This window comes from Peromyscus leucopus, chromosome 3, assembly GCF_004664715.2.
Source record: "Peromyscus leucopus breed LL Stock chromosome 3, UCI_PerLeu_2.1, whole genome shotgun sequence".
Classification (NCBI taxonomy): Eukaryota; Metazoa; Chordata; class Mammalia; order Rodentia; family Cricetidae; genus Peromyscus; species Peromyscus leucopus.
The window spans coordinates 101,762,999-101,779,287 of record NC_051065.1 but is presented as its reverse complement, the minus strand read 5'-3'; the positions used below and the strand labels follow the sequence as shown (position 1 = coordinate 101,779,287).

General features: G+C 46.3%; 1 protein-coding gene and 1 pseudogene across 1 annotated transcript; both read left to right on the top strand.

Moving 5' to 3' along the window:
- The first annotated feature begins 27 nt into the window (after positions 1-27).
- LOC114685567 lies at positions 28-1,995 on the top strand (annotated as a pseudogene).
- Positions 1,996-8,565: 6,570 nt separating this feature from the next.
- LOC114685558 (N-acetyltransferase 8-like) lies at positions 8,566-10,234 on the top strand. Its single transcript, XM_028860193.2, has 3 exons — positions 8,566-8,669; positions 8,812-8,949; positions 9,329-10,234. The coding sequence occupies exon 3, from the start codon at positions 9,409-9,411 to the stop codon at positions 10,093-10,095; it is 687 nt and encodes a 228-aa protein (XP_028716026.1). The 5' UTR covers positions 8,566-8,669; positions 8,812-8,949; positions 9,329-9,408; the 3' UTR covers positions 10,096-10,234.
- The last annotated feature ends 6,055 nt before the right edge of the window (positions 10,235-16,289 follow it).

The window sequence follows — 16,289 nt, the reverse complement described above, 5'->3', positions numbered from 1 at the left end:
CAGGTTAGCAGTTACTCACCTATTACAATGGAACTTGGCAGGTTAGGTATGTTTTCAAGGTCAAATAGAGATACATTTTAGATAGACAGGTCATCTTTAAACACTTCAGAGATCCATAGAATATGGCATTTAAGATGTTTTAATCATTTAATTTCTTTTTTTATGACTATGAGACATGTCTGCTGCTGGCACCAATCTGCTTCAGAGAAGATGATGGGCACAGAAGACACTCTATATGTGGCAAAGGTTAGCCACTGGGCTGGAAAGTGCCCTTGCCTCTACTGCTGACAGTATGCTGTCCAAAATGGACAAGCAGGACACAAAAGAAAGAGCTGCCAAACTTTGCCAAGACAAAGTATGTCAGCCCTTTAGAAAATACTGCTTCATGGAAATGTCTGTCAAATATGCTAGGCCTGTGGGCCGAAGATGGATGCCCCAACATTGCAGAGGAACCGTGGGTGACTGTCCAGGCAGCCAGCTGTTTCTATCATTTATTACATTTTTTGGAAGTCGCTTGCCTGCACTTCCTGTTTACTTAGGTAATATTATTTCCTTCTCGGGTCTCTGATGGAGTTAAAGACTAGACAGTTTTAGTTTTCCTTGTTAACAAATTGAGAAAGGAAAGTCACTAAAGAGGTGTAAAGTGTATAAGTTTGAAAGACATCAAAAGATAGTTTTTGATTTGTAATGTAAGTTAGCAAAGAAAGTGAATTAAGTACAACACTTTGGATTCACCAAAATATGATAAATAATAGAGTATTTTCTCTGAACTTGTCAATTGTTAATGGACTGGACATCGTTAATATAATTCTTGACTGTATATATTTATATAGTTATTGTACTTATTGTATATAGTTTTTCTTATATTAGTTATAAACTTCTTTTATTATTTTAGACAAAAAGAGGGAAATGTGGTGATATATTTGCAATCTAAGAAATAAAGCTTGCCTGAAGATCAGAGGACAGAACCAGCCACAGAGTTAGTCACAGAGGTCAGGCAGTGGTGGCACACACCTTTAATCCCAGCACTAGGAAGGTTGAGACAGGAAGTGATATGGCTGGGCAGAGAAAGAAAAGAAGGTGGGAGGAGACAGGAATTCTCTCTCTTGCAGAGGCTCTGTCAGGATGAGGAGTTGGTGAGGTAAGAAGTAGTGGCTGTGGTTTGCTCTGCTTCTCTGATCTTTCAGCTTTCACTCTGATATCTGGCTCCAGGTTTTTATTATAAGACCATTTAGGATTTGCAGTCATCTTTCTCGGGTCCCAGAGGGAGACCCCAGGCTCTTAGACAGCGCCGCAGCTCCTCTGCAAAACATTTCCTTCTAGCGGTTCAGTCCCTGTTGTTTCTCTCTAACTACCCAGAGCCTGGAGAAGACAGCACAGACATACACTTAGAAGAGGTTTTGTCGGCTGTTAAGATTAATGCATATCTCCAAGGGAAGAGAAAGTTTAAATACTTGGGAGCCAGGGGAAAGGGGTTATCAGAAGCAAATATTAGCAAAGAGTATAATGATACTCATGCCTTAAAATGTCATAACAAAATCCAGTTTTATATGCTTTTTAAGAACTTAAATAAAAAAGACAATGCCACTGTTTCTGGCTTGGTGGTTTCTAATTTTCGGCATTCAGTAGTTGTGGTTGGTGGGCAGCAACTGAGCTAAAGTGTTTCAGAACCTGCTGGCCCTCCACCAAATTGCCCAGAGTATCATTAGCACTATCTCACAAAGGCATTTTAAAAACAAGTTCCAGAGAAACAAAAGCTGTGTCAGGAGGATAATGGGATGTCATTGCATCTGAAGGGCAGGGCATCTGATACCCTCACAGACTCACAATGCTCTGACAGTTGGTGGACCAGCATATGCCATCTATTGCTTAGCTGTGGCTTAATTTCCCAAGAAGCAGAACTGACTTCATCATCCCAGTCTTCATGTGGCTCAGTTTCATTCAGTACTTGATGGACCAGGAGTCTGATGAGTAACTGAGCTCTTCATTGGGGATTCATATTTATTGATGTGTACTAGCTGTCACAAAAAAAAGACCATGTCCTAAGAAAAGGGAGAATGGACAAACGTTCCCTCTTCACCTTAAAATAATAATGGAGACACCCACTTCTTTCTTTTTCTTTTACTTATCCCGATTCTGAGATCAATGTTCTTAGACTTCTTTGTCAGACACCTAGGTCTTCAGAGATAAGTTTATTATTCAGCCTCTTCTTTGTGACAAAATATCCATGCTATCAACTTGTGAGGAGAAAAGTTTTTCTAACTTTCTTTTTATTTACTTTGTGTCTTTTACATCATCTCAATCCCATTCGTTTCCTGTCCCTGCGTATCCTGTCCCTCTGCCATTGCAGCCCCCACCCCAGACAAATTTTATTTTTAAAAAGGAAAGATAAAAAGGGGAGAGTCTTGTCATGGAAGCTGTAGTGTGACACAGTGAGTCACACATTAAACCCCTTTGTCCACTTATCTTTACTTCCAAGTGTTCATTGCAAAGAGTCATTGGTCTGGTTTGAGGCCTCTGGTTTCTGCTACACTATCAGTGCTGGGCCCTCACTGGGACCTGTGTTGTCCTGTGTTGTGGAGATCCTGCAACTTTGGGTCTGTATCAGGGACTTGGGGCATCCAGCCCCTCGATAGTCCCCTCCCAGGGTCCAGGAAGAATCTACAACCAGCTAATAATTTTATCTTTGATGGAAAGAAATGAATCTACGTACACAAAACTCCTTAGTCCATATACTTTATTATTCTGTGACAGTTCTCTCTCTACAAGCTCTCAGTTCTGCTCTCATGCCTAGCTCCTTTCTTGCCTGATTTCTCTCTACATTTATCTGGTGGCCCCTTTAAATTCTATCTTAATACCTTCATCTTAGTTCTGTCCCATCTAGGTTCTCATCCATCTAGTTCTTTCCCATATCAGCTCCTCTCCCGTCTCTTCTCTCTCATCTTGTGCAGGGCCTGCTCTCCAGATTATTGCAGCTGGTGACCGGCAGGAGCAGCTTGAGGAGGAAAGTTTTATCTTGGCTCACAGTTTCAGAGGTTTCAGCCCATGGTTACTTGGTCCTATCAATTTGGCCTGAGCTAGGGAGACTCTCATGGTGGGGTATTCTGGTTACAGTATGTCTCAAATCCAAACAGAGGGTAGTTTGTCGCGTTCATAACAACTATGCTGCTAATACGCCAGCAACTAGTGGAAGTCTACAACTGCTAACTTAAGAGTGACCAGAAAGTAGAAAGAGAAAGGAACAGATTAGAGATCTAGTATAATCATCTAGACCCACCTCCAATGACTGTCTCCCACTTCCTGAAGAGTCTACCGTCTTCCAACAGTGTTACCTGCTGGTGACAAAGCCTTCCATACAGAAACATTCCAGCACTAAACTATTACACAAGCCCAACACGAAGACTATGAATGAAGCATTCTCTTTTAATTACTGAAACGATTGGTTAGTGTATTTTATAAAGTTGCACGTTCATTTCCAGAGAAATCATAATTCTCAGAGAGTAAAACTCACTGAGCTAGTTTAAGGTCCTTACTGTCACCTGACTCGGGGTCGGTAGTTTAGGAGGGCTGGCTAAGATGAGCTGAGTCTAAAGAAGGCAGTCAGAATGTTCACCAGACAGTCTCTAACTTCACTGTAGTCTGCATGGCATCCTAATGATACCCCATCCGTGCCCAAGACGGTTGACATTGCCATGATGATGAAAGAACTGTACAAGAAGCAAAAGGAAGTGGTATGCAAATTTCCCTGAGAGGACACGGACTTCCACCTCTTCATTAGTCTATCCCTCCCTCCCTCTTTCACTGTGTAGCCCTTATCTCCAGATAAATTCTCTATCCACTTCTCCTCTTGGCCAAGAATACATGTCTCCTTTGTTTCCCAACCAATACTCAGCCTTTGTAATGGTTTCACAATTCTGAGGGTGTAAAAGGACACATGGAGAGGGGTGTCAAATGTCTATAAAAGAGAAAAAGCTCACCTTTTTCATCACAGACATCTGGAAAATTCAGTATGTGGAAAACAGACCCAGAAATTTGGCACAGGCAAACCAGCAACTTCACCCCAGAGATGTGGAATCTGGCTCAAGTTAGGCTAGCTCCCGTTACCATAAACATGAACTTTACACTCAGTGAGTCTGATTCTGAAGCTACCCTCAGCACAAAGTCCACTGTGCTCTCTCTGTCATGCTTGGAAATTCCAAACTCCTCCAAAGTGGTTCTGGAGGTCCCTGTTTCTTCCCACACCCACACTGGTCTGCACATCCATGTCACTATAACCTCAGAAGGATTTCTCTCCTGCCCAGAGGCAGAGAAGTCTGCTCAACCAGTTTCTTCCTGACAAGTTTATGTCCTGGTCCTAGATTTGAGTCCTGGGTTTGCCTTGGCGTTTGGCTGGAAGCTTCCAAACTCAGGGCTGGACTGAGGTATGGCAGCCAGTTCCCACCCCAGTATTATGAATGTCCTTACCCTGCCCAACTGTGCCAACACACTCTAGTTATTCTATACGTGTTGTCAAAAATTAAACCAGAATCACTTAAGTCAACTAATAACCAAGGGATAAGTCAGTAAGGAAATTTGGTTGGTTACAAGGAAATATGTCAAGGTTGTGTGCCCTAAAGCAAGAAATAACAAAAATCCTGCTAGGGCCACCCTTGAGCAAAGACTACCACAGCCTCGTACAGTGAATACCTCCGCCGGGCCACTTGCCCAAGACAGGCAGTTTAAGATGGAGGTGGTGCCATTGTGACTATTGGTCCTTGAGCTGCTGTTTTAACCCCTGTGGTCAAGAGGGGCTGTTTCCCTGTATTGTGTAATGCTCCCCGTGAGCCTTAAAACCTTCTTTCGCCTCATTGGAAAGCTTACAGGGTTTGCCACAGCACACAGATGCTGTAGCGCTCTGCAATTCCCAATTGGCCTTCACTCATCGGTTTTTTAAAGACTTCGAAAGTGTGTGTGTGTGTGTGTGTGCGCGTGCGCACACATGCATGGGTGAATGCAGTCCCTTGAAGCTGGAGTTGCAGGCTGTTGTGAGATATAGGTTCAAGGAATTGAAATCTTGTCCTCTCTGGAAAAATAGCAAACATCCTGAGCGTTTCTTTTCCCACCCATGCAGGTGTCTTCATTCCTGTTCTCTTAGTGATGCTTTTTCCTGTTCTTCCAGATGTTTTCACAGATCCTTAATATACTTGAATGTTAGTACTATATATGAAGAAACAGTTTTCACAGAGGGTGGGCAAGGTCTCTGCAGGATCACTGCTGTCCCTTTCAAGAAAGCTCCCCTTGGTTTAGTGATTCGGTGGTTAAAGACCCTAAAAATAAATTAGCAATGTCTAACAGCAGTAAGGAAAGATACTGCGGTACTATGATTGAGAATGGCCCCAATAGGCTCATATCTTTGCCTGCTTAGTCCCCAGAGAGTGAAACTGTTTGAGAAGGACGAGGAGGTATGGCCTTATTGGAGTAAGTATGGCTTTGTTGAAGGAGGTGTGTCACTAGGGGTGGGTTTCAGAAGGTCATGACAGGCCTAGTCTCTGTGTGCTACCTTTGGATAAGGATGTAAAGCTCTCAGCTGCCGCTCCAGAACCATATCTGTCTGCTTCCCACCATGACAACCATGGACTGACTAACCCTCTACAACTGTAAGCAAGCACCCAGTTAAATGCTCATTTTAAGAGCTGCCTTCATTCATGGTGTTTCTTCACACAATAGTAGTCCTAACTAAGACAGATAGCACAGATTTTATCTGTTGTTTCCTCAAAAGAGCAGTGTTACATTCAGTTAGCTCTCTATAATCTTTTTCCAGAAGCTACTTGGTCTCTTCATTTGGGGGAGCTTCTCCATGTTGCCTGGCCATTTTCCCAGTCCCATTGAGCTGGGAGTGCCTAGCTCAAGCTGCTTTGCCCAACTCCAAACCAAATATAGCCAGGCCATGTTCAATCCTGCCGTGGTCACTGCTGAGTTCTCTGGTCTGGCAGGGTCCAGGCTGGCTCTGTTGCCACTCTCCATTAGCCACGCCTGGCTGCTGAAAGGGCCTCGGACTGGATGACGAGTCTCCGCACTCTCAAGGTATTTTCATGAAGGGGAGAGATGCACACTGCATGCTCTCGTGGGAAAGCTTTTCCACCCCTCCCGCTCTGTCTTTGTACCTTTTCACTGTCGCCTGTCACCTTGGGTTCTTCGGGGAGCTGCCATGAACCAAGGCACACAAGTATTAACCAACGCTCGAGCATGTTGTATGTCAGAAAAGAAACCTGTAACTGAACATGGGGCTGCCGGCTGCCAAGCAGGGCTTCACCAGCAGGCAACCTTAGGGACCACATCAGGGAAGGAGGTGAGATCTTCTTCCAAGGAGGGAGATGCAGAGGAGTGTGCTATTTCGTTTTTTGGGTTTTTTGTTTTTGTTTTTGTTTTTTTTTTTTTTGGGGGGTTGTCAACTTGATACAAGCTAGAGTCATCTGGGATGAGGGAGCCTCATTTTAGAAAATGCCTCCATAAGGTTGGCCGTAGACAAGTCTGGGGGGCATTTTCTTGCTTGATGATTGATGCAGGGGGGCACCCAATTGTGGGTGGTGCCACTATTGTGGTTTGAATAAAAATGGCCCCCACAGGTTCATATATTTGAATGCTTTAGGGAACGGTATATTTGAAAGGAGTAGGAGGTGTGGCCTTGGTGGAGGAAGTATGTCACTGGGGGAGGGCTTTGAGGTTTCAGATGCCCAAGCCAGGCCCAGTGTATCTCTTTTCCTGCTGCCTTTGGATCAAGATGTAGAACTCTCAGCTACCATGTCTGTCTGTGTGCTGCCATGGCCCTGCCATGAGGAAATGGTCTAAACCTCTGAAACTGAATGCAAACCCCAATTAAATGCTTTCATTTCATAAGTTGCCGTGGTCATGGTGTCTCTTCCCAGCAATAGAGCACTAAGACAGCCACCTGTTGGGGACACAAAGGTCTTTGCATCCACAGATAACTAGGGAAAGCAGGAATGTCAAACACGTGGGGCCTTCTCGTCAATAGAGGAGATAAAATACCTGCCCAGAAAGCTGGGAGTAGATATTGTTAATGACCTGGTGACTTTTGGGCTCTCTGTAGTAGCAGACCTCACCCACCTTTTGCTATAGGGGCAGACCTCACCTAACTCCACCAGTATGTTCATTCCAGACTCTCCCTCCCTAGCTCCGAGCTAGTGGAACCCGTCCTTAGTGGGGGAATATCACAGGTACTTGATGGCCTTCTGACCTCTGTGCAGTCTCAGTCAGAGACCACACCAGACCCTAGGCTGTTTATCTACAGAACCCATCTTGGAGACACATGCACTTTGTAAAGGAGTTTCTAAGTAGTCCCACCTTAAGCTTTATTGTGTGCCTGGAATTGGAATGATTGTCGCCTGGAAACTTTTTCCCAAATTGTACTGTGGGTTTTTTGTTGTTGTTGTTGTTGTTTGTTTGTTTGTTATTTCAAGACAGGGTTTCTCTGCGTAGCTTTGCGCCTTTCCTGGATCTCACTCTGTAGCCCAGACTGGCCTCAAACTCACAGAAATCTGCCTGGCTCTGCCTCCCGAGTGCTGGGATTAAAGGCATGTGCCACCACCTCTCGGCTGTACTGTGTTTTAAATATGCTGACAATGAACCACCTGCATCAGACTCCCCAAGTCTGGTCCAGGTGGACAAAGTCCACCTGAACTGAGTTTTCATTCTCATCTCCTCATGGGTTCGCTTCCCTGCCTGGAAACCTGCAGGGTTCCTTCAGCCACCCTTGAGCAGGTGGTCCTGAGAGATATAACAAAGGAGGCTGAGAAAGCCATGGAGGTCAAGCCACTAAGCAACATTGGTCCATGGCTTCTGCTTCAGTTCCTGCCTCCAGGTTCCTGCCCTACTTCAACTCCTGTCTTGGCTTCCCTCAGTGATGGACTGTGGATGGAATGTATAGCCCACATAAGTCTTCTCTTCCCCAAGTTGTTTTTGGTCATGGTGTTTATCACAGCAGCAGAAAACTAACCAGGACTAGGGGATCATCAATGTCTCAATGGTTGAGATAGAATGCTTTCCAGAAGCTCACAAGCACAGCTCCTGGAATTCTGACATCCTCTTCCTTAGGCCTGCTTGAGCCTGTCACCTGGATTGCCACACTACTGATGAGAAGGACATGTGCAGCCCAGCAGGTGCCTCCCCACTACGGCTCAGTTAGGGCCTAATGATAAGAAGCAGGAAAAGGAGAGCAGCGTTGGGGCTGCCGAGATCCCTTTGTACATGTACAGGTACAGCCTGGGCAGGGGGAAGGCCAGATGGAGTGCCTTCTTTTGATTCAGAGAGCCCAGCCCCTTGTTCGGGATGTGTGAGTCAATAGTGAGTTGCACAGTCCTCTCACTCAGAGCAGATGTGCGTAGGGGAGCCTGGTACGTCTCAGGGAGGCCAAGTGTGCTCAGTGAGAGGTATGGTGGGAAGGAATCAGGAAGAGAGGTAGCAGGCCTTCCACAAGAGGCACTCCAGAGCCTGCCGCTCTCTCCTCCGTCATATTCCAGCTCTTGACCTTTGCTTTATGATTATCCAGGAGCCAGCCAATGAGTTGCCAGGCTGAGGCTGCTCCCCAGAGTGAGGCAAGTTCTAGCAGATTTTCGTTGGATGCCATTTAGAGGCCGAGACTATCCTGACCGCTCTCAGCTCTGTGGTACCAGGTGAGAGGAGAGATGGGCAAAGCCAGGCAGGAAGTCTCCAGTGGACCTGTAGTCTGACCGTGTTCCTAGGGATTCAAGGTTGGAGTGGGGAGGGGTTGAGTTGGGTGGGGTGTTTGGAGATGACCTTCTGCCCTTTTGGCAGATTTAATCTTCCCAGCCAGGGAGAAGAGGGTTTTCTGAAACTTGCCCATGGGAACATGGGGTTCTGCTATCAACAGACCCTGAAGAGGAAGCCAATAGCTGTGGACACCACATCCTGTTTCTAGTGTGCCGTCTTAAGGTATCAAAATAACAGGGAGCCAGTTACTGAGTAAGGAGGGAGGAGGAGAAGGGACTAATCATGTCTGTGCTGCATACAGATCACCATTTTAAATCCTCAAAGCAACGTTAGAAACAAAGTGTTATCTTACCCTGTCTGGGAGAAAGACACACAGGCTCAGAGAGGTAACGTGACATGTTCAGGGTCACATGTCTAGAAAGGGAAGAACTTGGGAGTTAATCAGGTGCTGCTGACCCAACATGTTTCCCCAGTGGTATTCAGCTTTTTCTTGGGTGATACTAAAAGACACACCCTTGAGCAAAGTCTACATGGCTCCTGCAAGGCTGGGAGCAGGGTGGGGGGTGGAGGGAACTCAGATGGCTTCTACTCTCTCTTGCAGGGCTCAAGAAAGGCGTGGGGAAAAAAAAAGATCTCACTGTCTCTTGTGACTGCTGATATTTGAGATCCAGAAGTCTACCCATGGCTCCTTATCACATCCGCACGTACCAGGAGAGGGACCGCAAAAGAGTCCTAGAACTGTTCTCCATGGGCATGGAGGAACACATCCCTGCCACCTTCCGCCACCTGCTGAAACTGCCCCGAACCCTCCTGCTGTTAATTGGGGTGCCTCTTGCCACAGTCCTGGTGTCTGGCTCCTGGCTCCTGGCTGTTGTATGCATTGTCTTTCTGCTTCTATTCTTGCGGTTCCTTGCAGGCCAACCCTGGAAGAATTATGTGTCCATGTGTTTGCACACAGACATGGTTGATATCACCAAGTCCTACCTGAGTGTGTCTGGGGCGGGTTTCTGGGTGGCTGAGTCTGGGGGACAGGTAGTAGGGTCAGTGGCTGCTCAGCCAGTCAAGGATCCCCCATTAGGAAGGAAGCAGCTGCAGCTCTTTCGCCTGTCTGTGTCCTCACAGCATCGAGGACAGGGGATAGCGAAAGCCCTGGTCAGAACTGTCCTCCAGTTTGCGCGGGACCAGGGCTACAGTGACGTTGTCCTTGAGACCAGTGTCATACAGCAAGGTGCTGTGAGCCTCTATGAGGCTATGGGATTCCAAAGGACAGGCCTATTCTTACTGGACGGCATTGTCGGAAGGGTTGTTGATTTTTTTGTAATTCGTTTCACGTACCCTCTCCCATCTGCTCAGGAACCCAGACTTTGATCTTATTTCTTTCCACATCTGTCACACTCCATTTCACTGTACTGTAACAAGGAAACCATGATATTTCAGTGGATAAATAATAAAGGCACGTATTTCAGGTTCTTTGGATTGCTGTCTGTTTGACAATGGGTGACAAATCGAGGCAATGGAGCCCTGTTTCCACTAAAGTCACCTTCCTGAAGGTGGCAAGGGTGTGGCTCTGATGATGTGGGAGTGATTTTCATGACTTGAACAGGGTGTGTGTCCCCTCCTGGCAAAGGCTAGACCCAGTCCCATGGACCAGTATTAGCAAGTGGAGGCCAAGCATGGCATGCTCCCTCAGGGCCAGGGAGAGGATGTGTGGCTGGAGTGTCTCAAACATACAACACTTGGGACTAAGGCTGGCTCCAGTCACTGTCTCAAGCAACAGGGACTCCAGAACTTCTTAGGTCCCTTCAGCTTGACCATGTCACCCTGCAAGATACAGATATCTGGGCAGGTGGGGTGTGGCTCAGTGCTGCCTCCCGAGACGCTGCTTCTCTTTCTTGCAATTTCTAGCAATGCAGTGACATTTGGTGTCTTTCGTTATGTCACTTCTGACCCAGAGGGTCCTCCTGATCAAGGTTGTCTAGGTTCCCCTTGTTTGCTAAGGTGTGACTTCCAGGCAGTATTCAGCCATGGCATTGCATCCTGCCGGCAGCTCTCTCCTCTGGGGATCTGGATGACAGCTCTCTGCCGCACTGACCCTGCTAACTCGCTTTGTCAGCCCCAGTTTACCGCGGTAGGCTCTCCGCCAAAACACGGTGTTTGGTTAGAACCTCCATCTTGCTCCTGCAGCTCCTGAACTGTCTCAGAGGCCCAGTCCTGTCTTTCCAAGCCCCGCCCACTCAGAGAATCTCTGAACGAAAGGAAGGCATCCAAAAGCCCAGTTCTTGCATTTTTGGCAGCCAAGGCAGCTAAGGCAGTTCCCACCCTGAAGCCCAAGTCCCCACCTAACGTGGTCAACTTTTGTACACACTTGGACACAAACCCAGCTTATGGCAGACACATCATCCCCCGCTTGCCTACAAGCTGTATAATCTCCCTGCTTTAGTTCAGGCGCTTGTTCGGCTTCTCTGGCCTTGCTTGGTCTCCGGGACTGGAGAACCAACCCGGGATTTGCTTTGCTCAAATAATGTTGTTACACTTTTTCAATTCAGCTTGATCTGGCTTCCTGCATCAGCAGAGAAACCTGTTATTGGGGACAGAAAACCTATTATCTTGGTGCTGAAACCCAGGAATAGCTGAGCTCTCCTACGTGCTGGGCTCCAGCAATTTGGGAAGCCACTCACTTTATCTTTCTTTCTGCCAGATATGATCAACTTTTAGCTCAGGACAAGTTATCTGTTACTCAGTCACCACCTACAGAAGTACTGGATATCTCTCTCTGGGTCCAGGACCCTTAGGATCCCCTGCCAAGCCTTGGCCATGCCAGGGAAAGCCCGTCCATTCTGGAGCAGTCTCTGTTCTGGGGGACCTTTTTGTTAGGAGACGTCCTTCCCAAAGGCTACACCCGTCCCTACTGCTGGCTCCAGGCTTTTGAGTAGGATGCCTCATCCTAGCCTTCAGTCTCCAGCACAGCCTTAGAAATGGGCAACACTGGATCTAATCCTGATCCTCAGACACCTGGGGTGTCTGCTGCAAAATGTATCCAAATTTATGGACTGTCTCTTACCATTCGCTATAAACAATGGTTTGAACTCCCTTATCCAGGGATTTTGACCTCTGCCCTCCTGCTCCTCCCTCTGTAGCCAGTGCTGGTGGCCTAGGTTTTTTTGTCCAGGGTTCTGGTGGCTCCAGATGCTTTTTCTCCCAGGGACTGACCCTGAGCCCTCCACCCTGACTGAGCTGACAAGTCACTGGCACCCCCCTTCTTCCCTTCCTCTTGGTTCTCTTGTCTCTTCCCTGTTCTGTCTGTCTGTCTGTCCACCTCTCCATGTGCCCACTCCAATGTGGGCTTTCACTCTTTCACGTCCCCTCCCTCAATAAACCTCTTATACTAACTCTGTTGCACATGGTATGATCTCTTAATGCCATACCTTGGCCGGGCCCACCAGAAGGTACCCATTTTGACTTTTTAAAAAATCTTTTCACTGGGGGCTGGAGAGATGTCTCAGAGGTTAAGAGCACTGACTGCTCTTCCAGAGGTCCTGAGTTCAATTCCCAGTAACCATATGGTGGCTCACAACCATCTGTAATGAGATCTGGTGCCCTCTCTGGTGTGCAGACATACATACAAACAGAACACTGTATGCATAATAAATAAATAAATCTTTTTTAAAAAATCTTTTCACTGGTGGCAAAAATCACGAGGCTCTCCTGGCATTATGTCTGGCCATGCTGGGATCCTGAAAGACCCTAACCCTTCAGGCTTACACCCCCAAGCCCCAGGAGAATGAGGAACTAAAAAGCTAGTTCCAAGGGCAAACTGACTCAGCCATTACTCAACCACCCTTACCACAATGTATGGAGATTTCTGTTAAGATATGTTGCTCAACTGTGACTGGGATAATTGCAAGTGTTCCAGGAAAGACCACTGTAACCTTTGTGTAACCTTCACTCCTGCCCTGATACCCCCCTGAGGTTCCGGGGAAAATTGTGCATGTGGACATGATTGTACCTACCCTGTGATTAGGCCATAATCTTGTGAAAGTAGCCCCTAGACAAGAATCAACTGGAACAAAATTGCATGGGAATTGTAATTGTATGGCTTTTGTGGGTTTTCCTTTTCCTTTAAAAGTACCTATGTGGCTGCAGTAGGGCGCGACTCTTGCTCTTGAGGAGAGTAGCCCGACTGTACAGGCACATCAATAAACCTCTTGCTGTTTGCATCAACTGGACCGGAGTCTGGGTTCTTGGGGCGCCCACCTGAGAAGGTAGTACCCTGGGTCTGGGGTCTATCAATCCTACCCATCTGCTCCACCCAAAACAGATATCTGCTCTCTTTATTTGTTTCTGTCTGCTCTCCTACCCTAAACTTCACAAATGCCCTTGTTGTGACCACATCGCAAGACCCCCGAGCAAGACCACCACAGAGCTGATATCCAATGCAAAACATACAGGGGTTTATTGATAACAAGCAAACCCAGGCTTGGTCCATGTGCGGGTGGAGGAGGACAGTCCTGAGCTATCAGGGTGAGGGATTTTTAAAGGGAAAAACCACCAGCAGGGTGGTACAAGCCTTTACATCATATGATTGGGTGAGGGTATGTAACCTTTGAATTTACTGGTCGGGGGTTACAGTTATCATTTTGGGGCAAGCCTGGACAAGATCCAGGCTTTGTCCTTGAGCTTCCACGGAGGCTGGCTGGCCTCACACGTTCACATTGACCCATACACATAACTCGAGTTTGGTGAGAGCTCCCAGACAGCAAACAACTGGCTGAACCTTGAGCAGTCAGAGTACATGCAGAAAGGGAGCTACTGCAAGGACTATGTCTTTTGTTCATGGCCCTCCCAGAAACTGCTTGCTCAAGTCTCAGGAAACTGAAATTGAGGCCTGATCTCTGAGAGAAGACTGAGCAGCCTGTTATGGCGTCTGCTTGATCCTTTCACCCTGTCCTTACTTTTGTTACAATAGGAGAGTTGGAGCCAGAGAGGCCAGCTTCTGAGTGCCTGTTCTCCTTAAAGCATCTACTGAGCCGGGCGTTGGTGGCGCACGCCTTTAATCCCAGCACTCGGGAAGCAGAGCCAGGCGGATCTCTGTGAGTTCGAGGCCAGCCTGGGCTACCAAGTGAGCTCCAGGAAAGGCGCAAAGCTACACAGAGAAACCCTGTCTCGAAAAACCAAAAAAAAAAAAAAAAAAAAAGCATCTACTGATCTAATCTCAATAAGGTATGTATGGATCATTTGTCTATAAATTTGATTCCAAATTCTAGAGTTCGATTCTTTAGCTGCTGCTTCCCTCTGCCCTGTGTTACCATCGACATGGGTACAAGTGTGCTTGTTGGCTCCTGCAGCAGTAGAAATCTCTCCAGCTCTCTCCCCTCTCTCAGCAGCCTGGGTGATCCACACCTTAAGCTCTCTCTAGGCTGTTGTATTCCACTTGGTCCTGGCTCTTTTGGCCTGCTGATACACATGGACATCTCCCTTGACTTCTCCCTCCTGGGTTTCTCTTGCCTTGCAGCCAACCTGATGACCCCAACAATGACCTGCCTGCTTTGATAACCTCTCTCTCTCCCTGCACATGGTTTAAAATTTATACAATTTGTAACAAAGTCTGTTTCCTGCAGAAAGTTTTGTCTTCTTGTTAGAAAAAGTTTGTCAATTTTGTATGTATGTATGGATCTGTCTGTGCTTGTAAGACTTCTTGCAGATATGGAACCATGCAAAATTGTATCAGGCTCAAGTAAATGTATAAATGTATGTGGCCAATGCATGTTTGTTTCTGACTGGTCTGGGACGCATGAGTTTACTATGTTCCATGTGTCTTGGTGATGTTCAGCTGTTACTGTTGCAACTAGCTGCCTGGCCTCAGAATTTGCCTCTGGATTTTCTGGCCACTGATTCTGATGTGATAATAAATATAATATGTAGTGGGTAGCCATTCCAGCTTGGATCTGGAAGTTCTAACCCCAATTGAGACTCTGGCAACTGTCTACGAGGCGGGGCCAGGGGAGGCACCTGGAGACCTGAGAGCTGGATGGACCAGCATTCTCTCTGTGCCGGGACCCTGAACGGTGAAGGTGGACCGAGGAGAGCTCCAGAGAACACCGCTGGACTGCAGCATAAACAAATGTAGCATGTCTTTATACCATTAAAGAAATACAACATAAACAAATGTAACACATCTTTACATTGTTAAAGTAATATTCCACAACATAAACAAATGTAACACATACACTATTTGTGTGTGTGACATAAAACTAGCCAGCATACCTACCATCAATATTCCACAACCTACCATAAATATTCCACAATACACTATGACCAAAAGCAACTTGGGGAGAAAAGGATATTTTTGGCCTCCATATCACAGTTCATTGAGGGAAGCCAAGGCAGGAATTCAAACCTAATGGTGGGAACCTGGAGGCAGAAGCTGATGCAGAAGCCATAGAGGATTTCTGCTTACCGGTTTGTTCCTTATGGCTTACCCAGCCTGCTTTCATATAGCAGTGGCCCCAACCACAATGGGCTGAGCACTCCCACATCAATCAATAATTAAGAAAATGCCTCATTTGCTTATCTGCTTACAGCTTGATCTTCTTGAGGCACTTTCTCAATTGAGGCTCCCTCCTCTCAGATAGTTCATGTCAAGTTGACATAAAACTAGCCAGCACACCTACCATCAAATGTTGTGGGATATTTGTGAAATTTCACTGTGTGAAAATGTATTGCTGTGATTGGTATAATAAAAAGCTGAACAGCTAATTGCTAGGCAGGAGGTATAGGCAGGATTTCCAGGGAGAGAAGGAAAAAGGACGAGAAATATAGGCATGTTGGAAATGCCAGGAGACATGGAGGAGGCAGGATGGGCAATACATGACAGAATGTAGATTAATAAATATGGTTTAATTTAAGGTATAAGAGCTAGCTAAAAACAAGCCTAAGCTAAGGTCAAACTTTCATAATTAATAAGTCTTCATGTTATTATTTGGGAGCTGGCTGGCAGGACAGAAAAAGGCTCATCTGTTGTGGAATAAACCTTCCGTACACTGGAAATTACACTGTGATTGGTTTAATAAGGAATATGACTGGCCAGTAGCTGGACAGGATAATGTTTCATGGGAAAATCAGACTAAGGACACTGGGAAGGAGAAAGGCAAAGTCAGAGGAGTTGCCAACAAGACACGGAGAGGAAACAGGAGTTACAAGATGAAAGAGAGGCAATGCCACATGGCAGAAAGTAGATTAATATAAATGGGTTTATTTAAGTTGTAAGAGCTAGTTAGTAATAAGCCTGAGGTATCTGCTGATCATTTATGTAGCAGAATATTATTTTACGGTGTGTTACTTTTGTTTATGTTGCATTTGTTAAACTCTGTGAAGCTGTGTTACTGTGCCTCTCTAAAATACCTGATGGTCTAATAGAGACCTGAATGAACAATAGCAAGACAGGAGAAAGGATAGGCATGTCTGGCAAGCAGAAAGAATAAATAGAAGGAGAAATCTGGGAGGAAAAAAGGAGCTAGAGAAGGAGGAGGCTGCAAGGGGCCAGCCATCCAGCTACACAACCA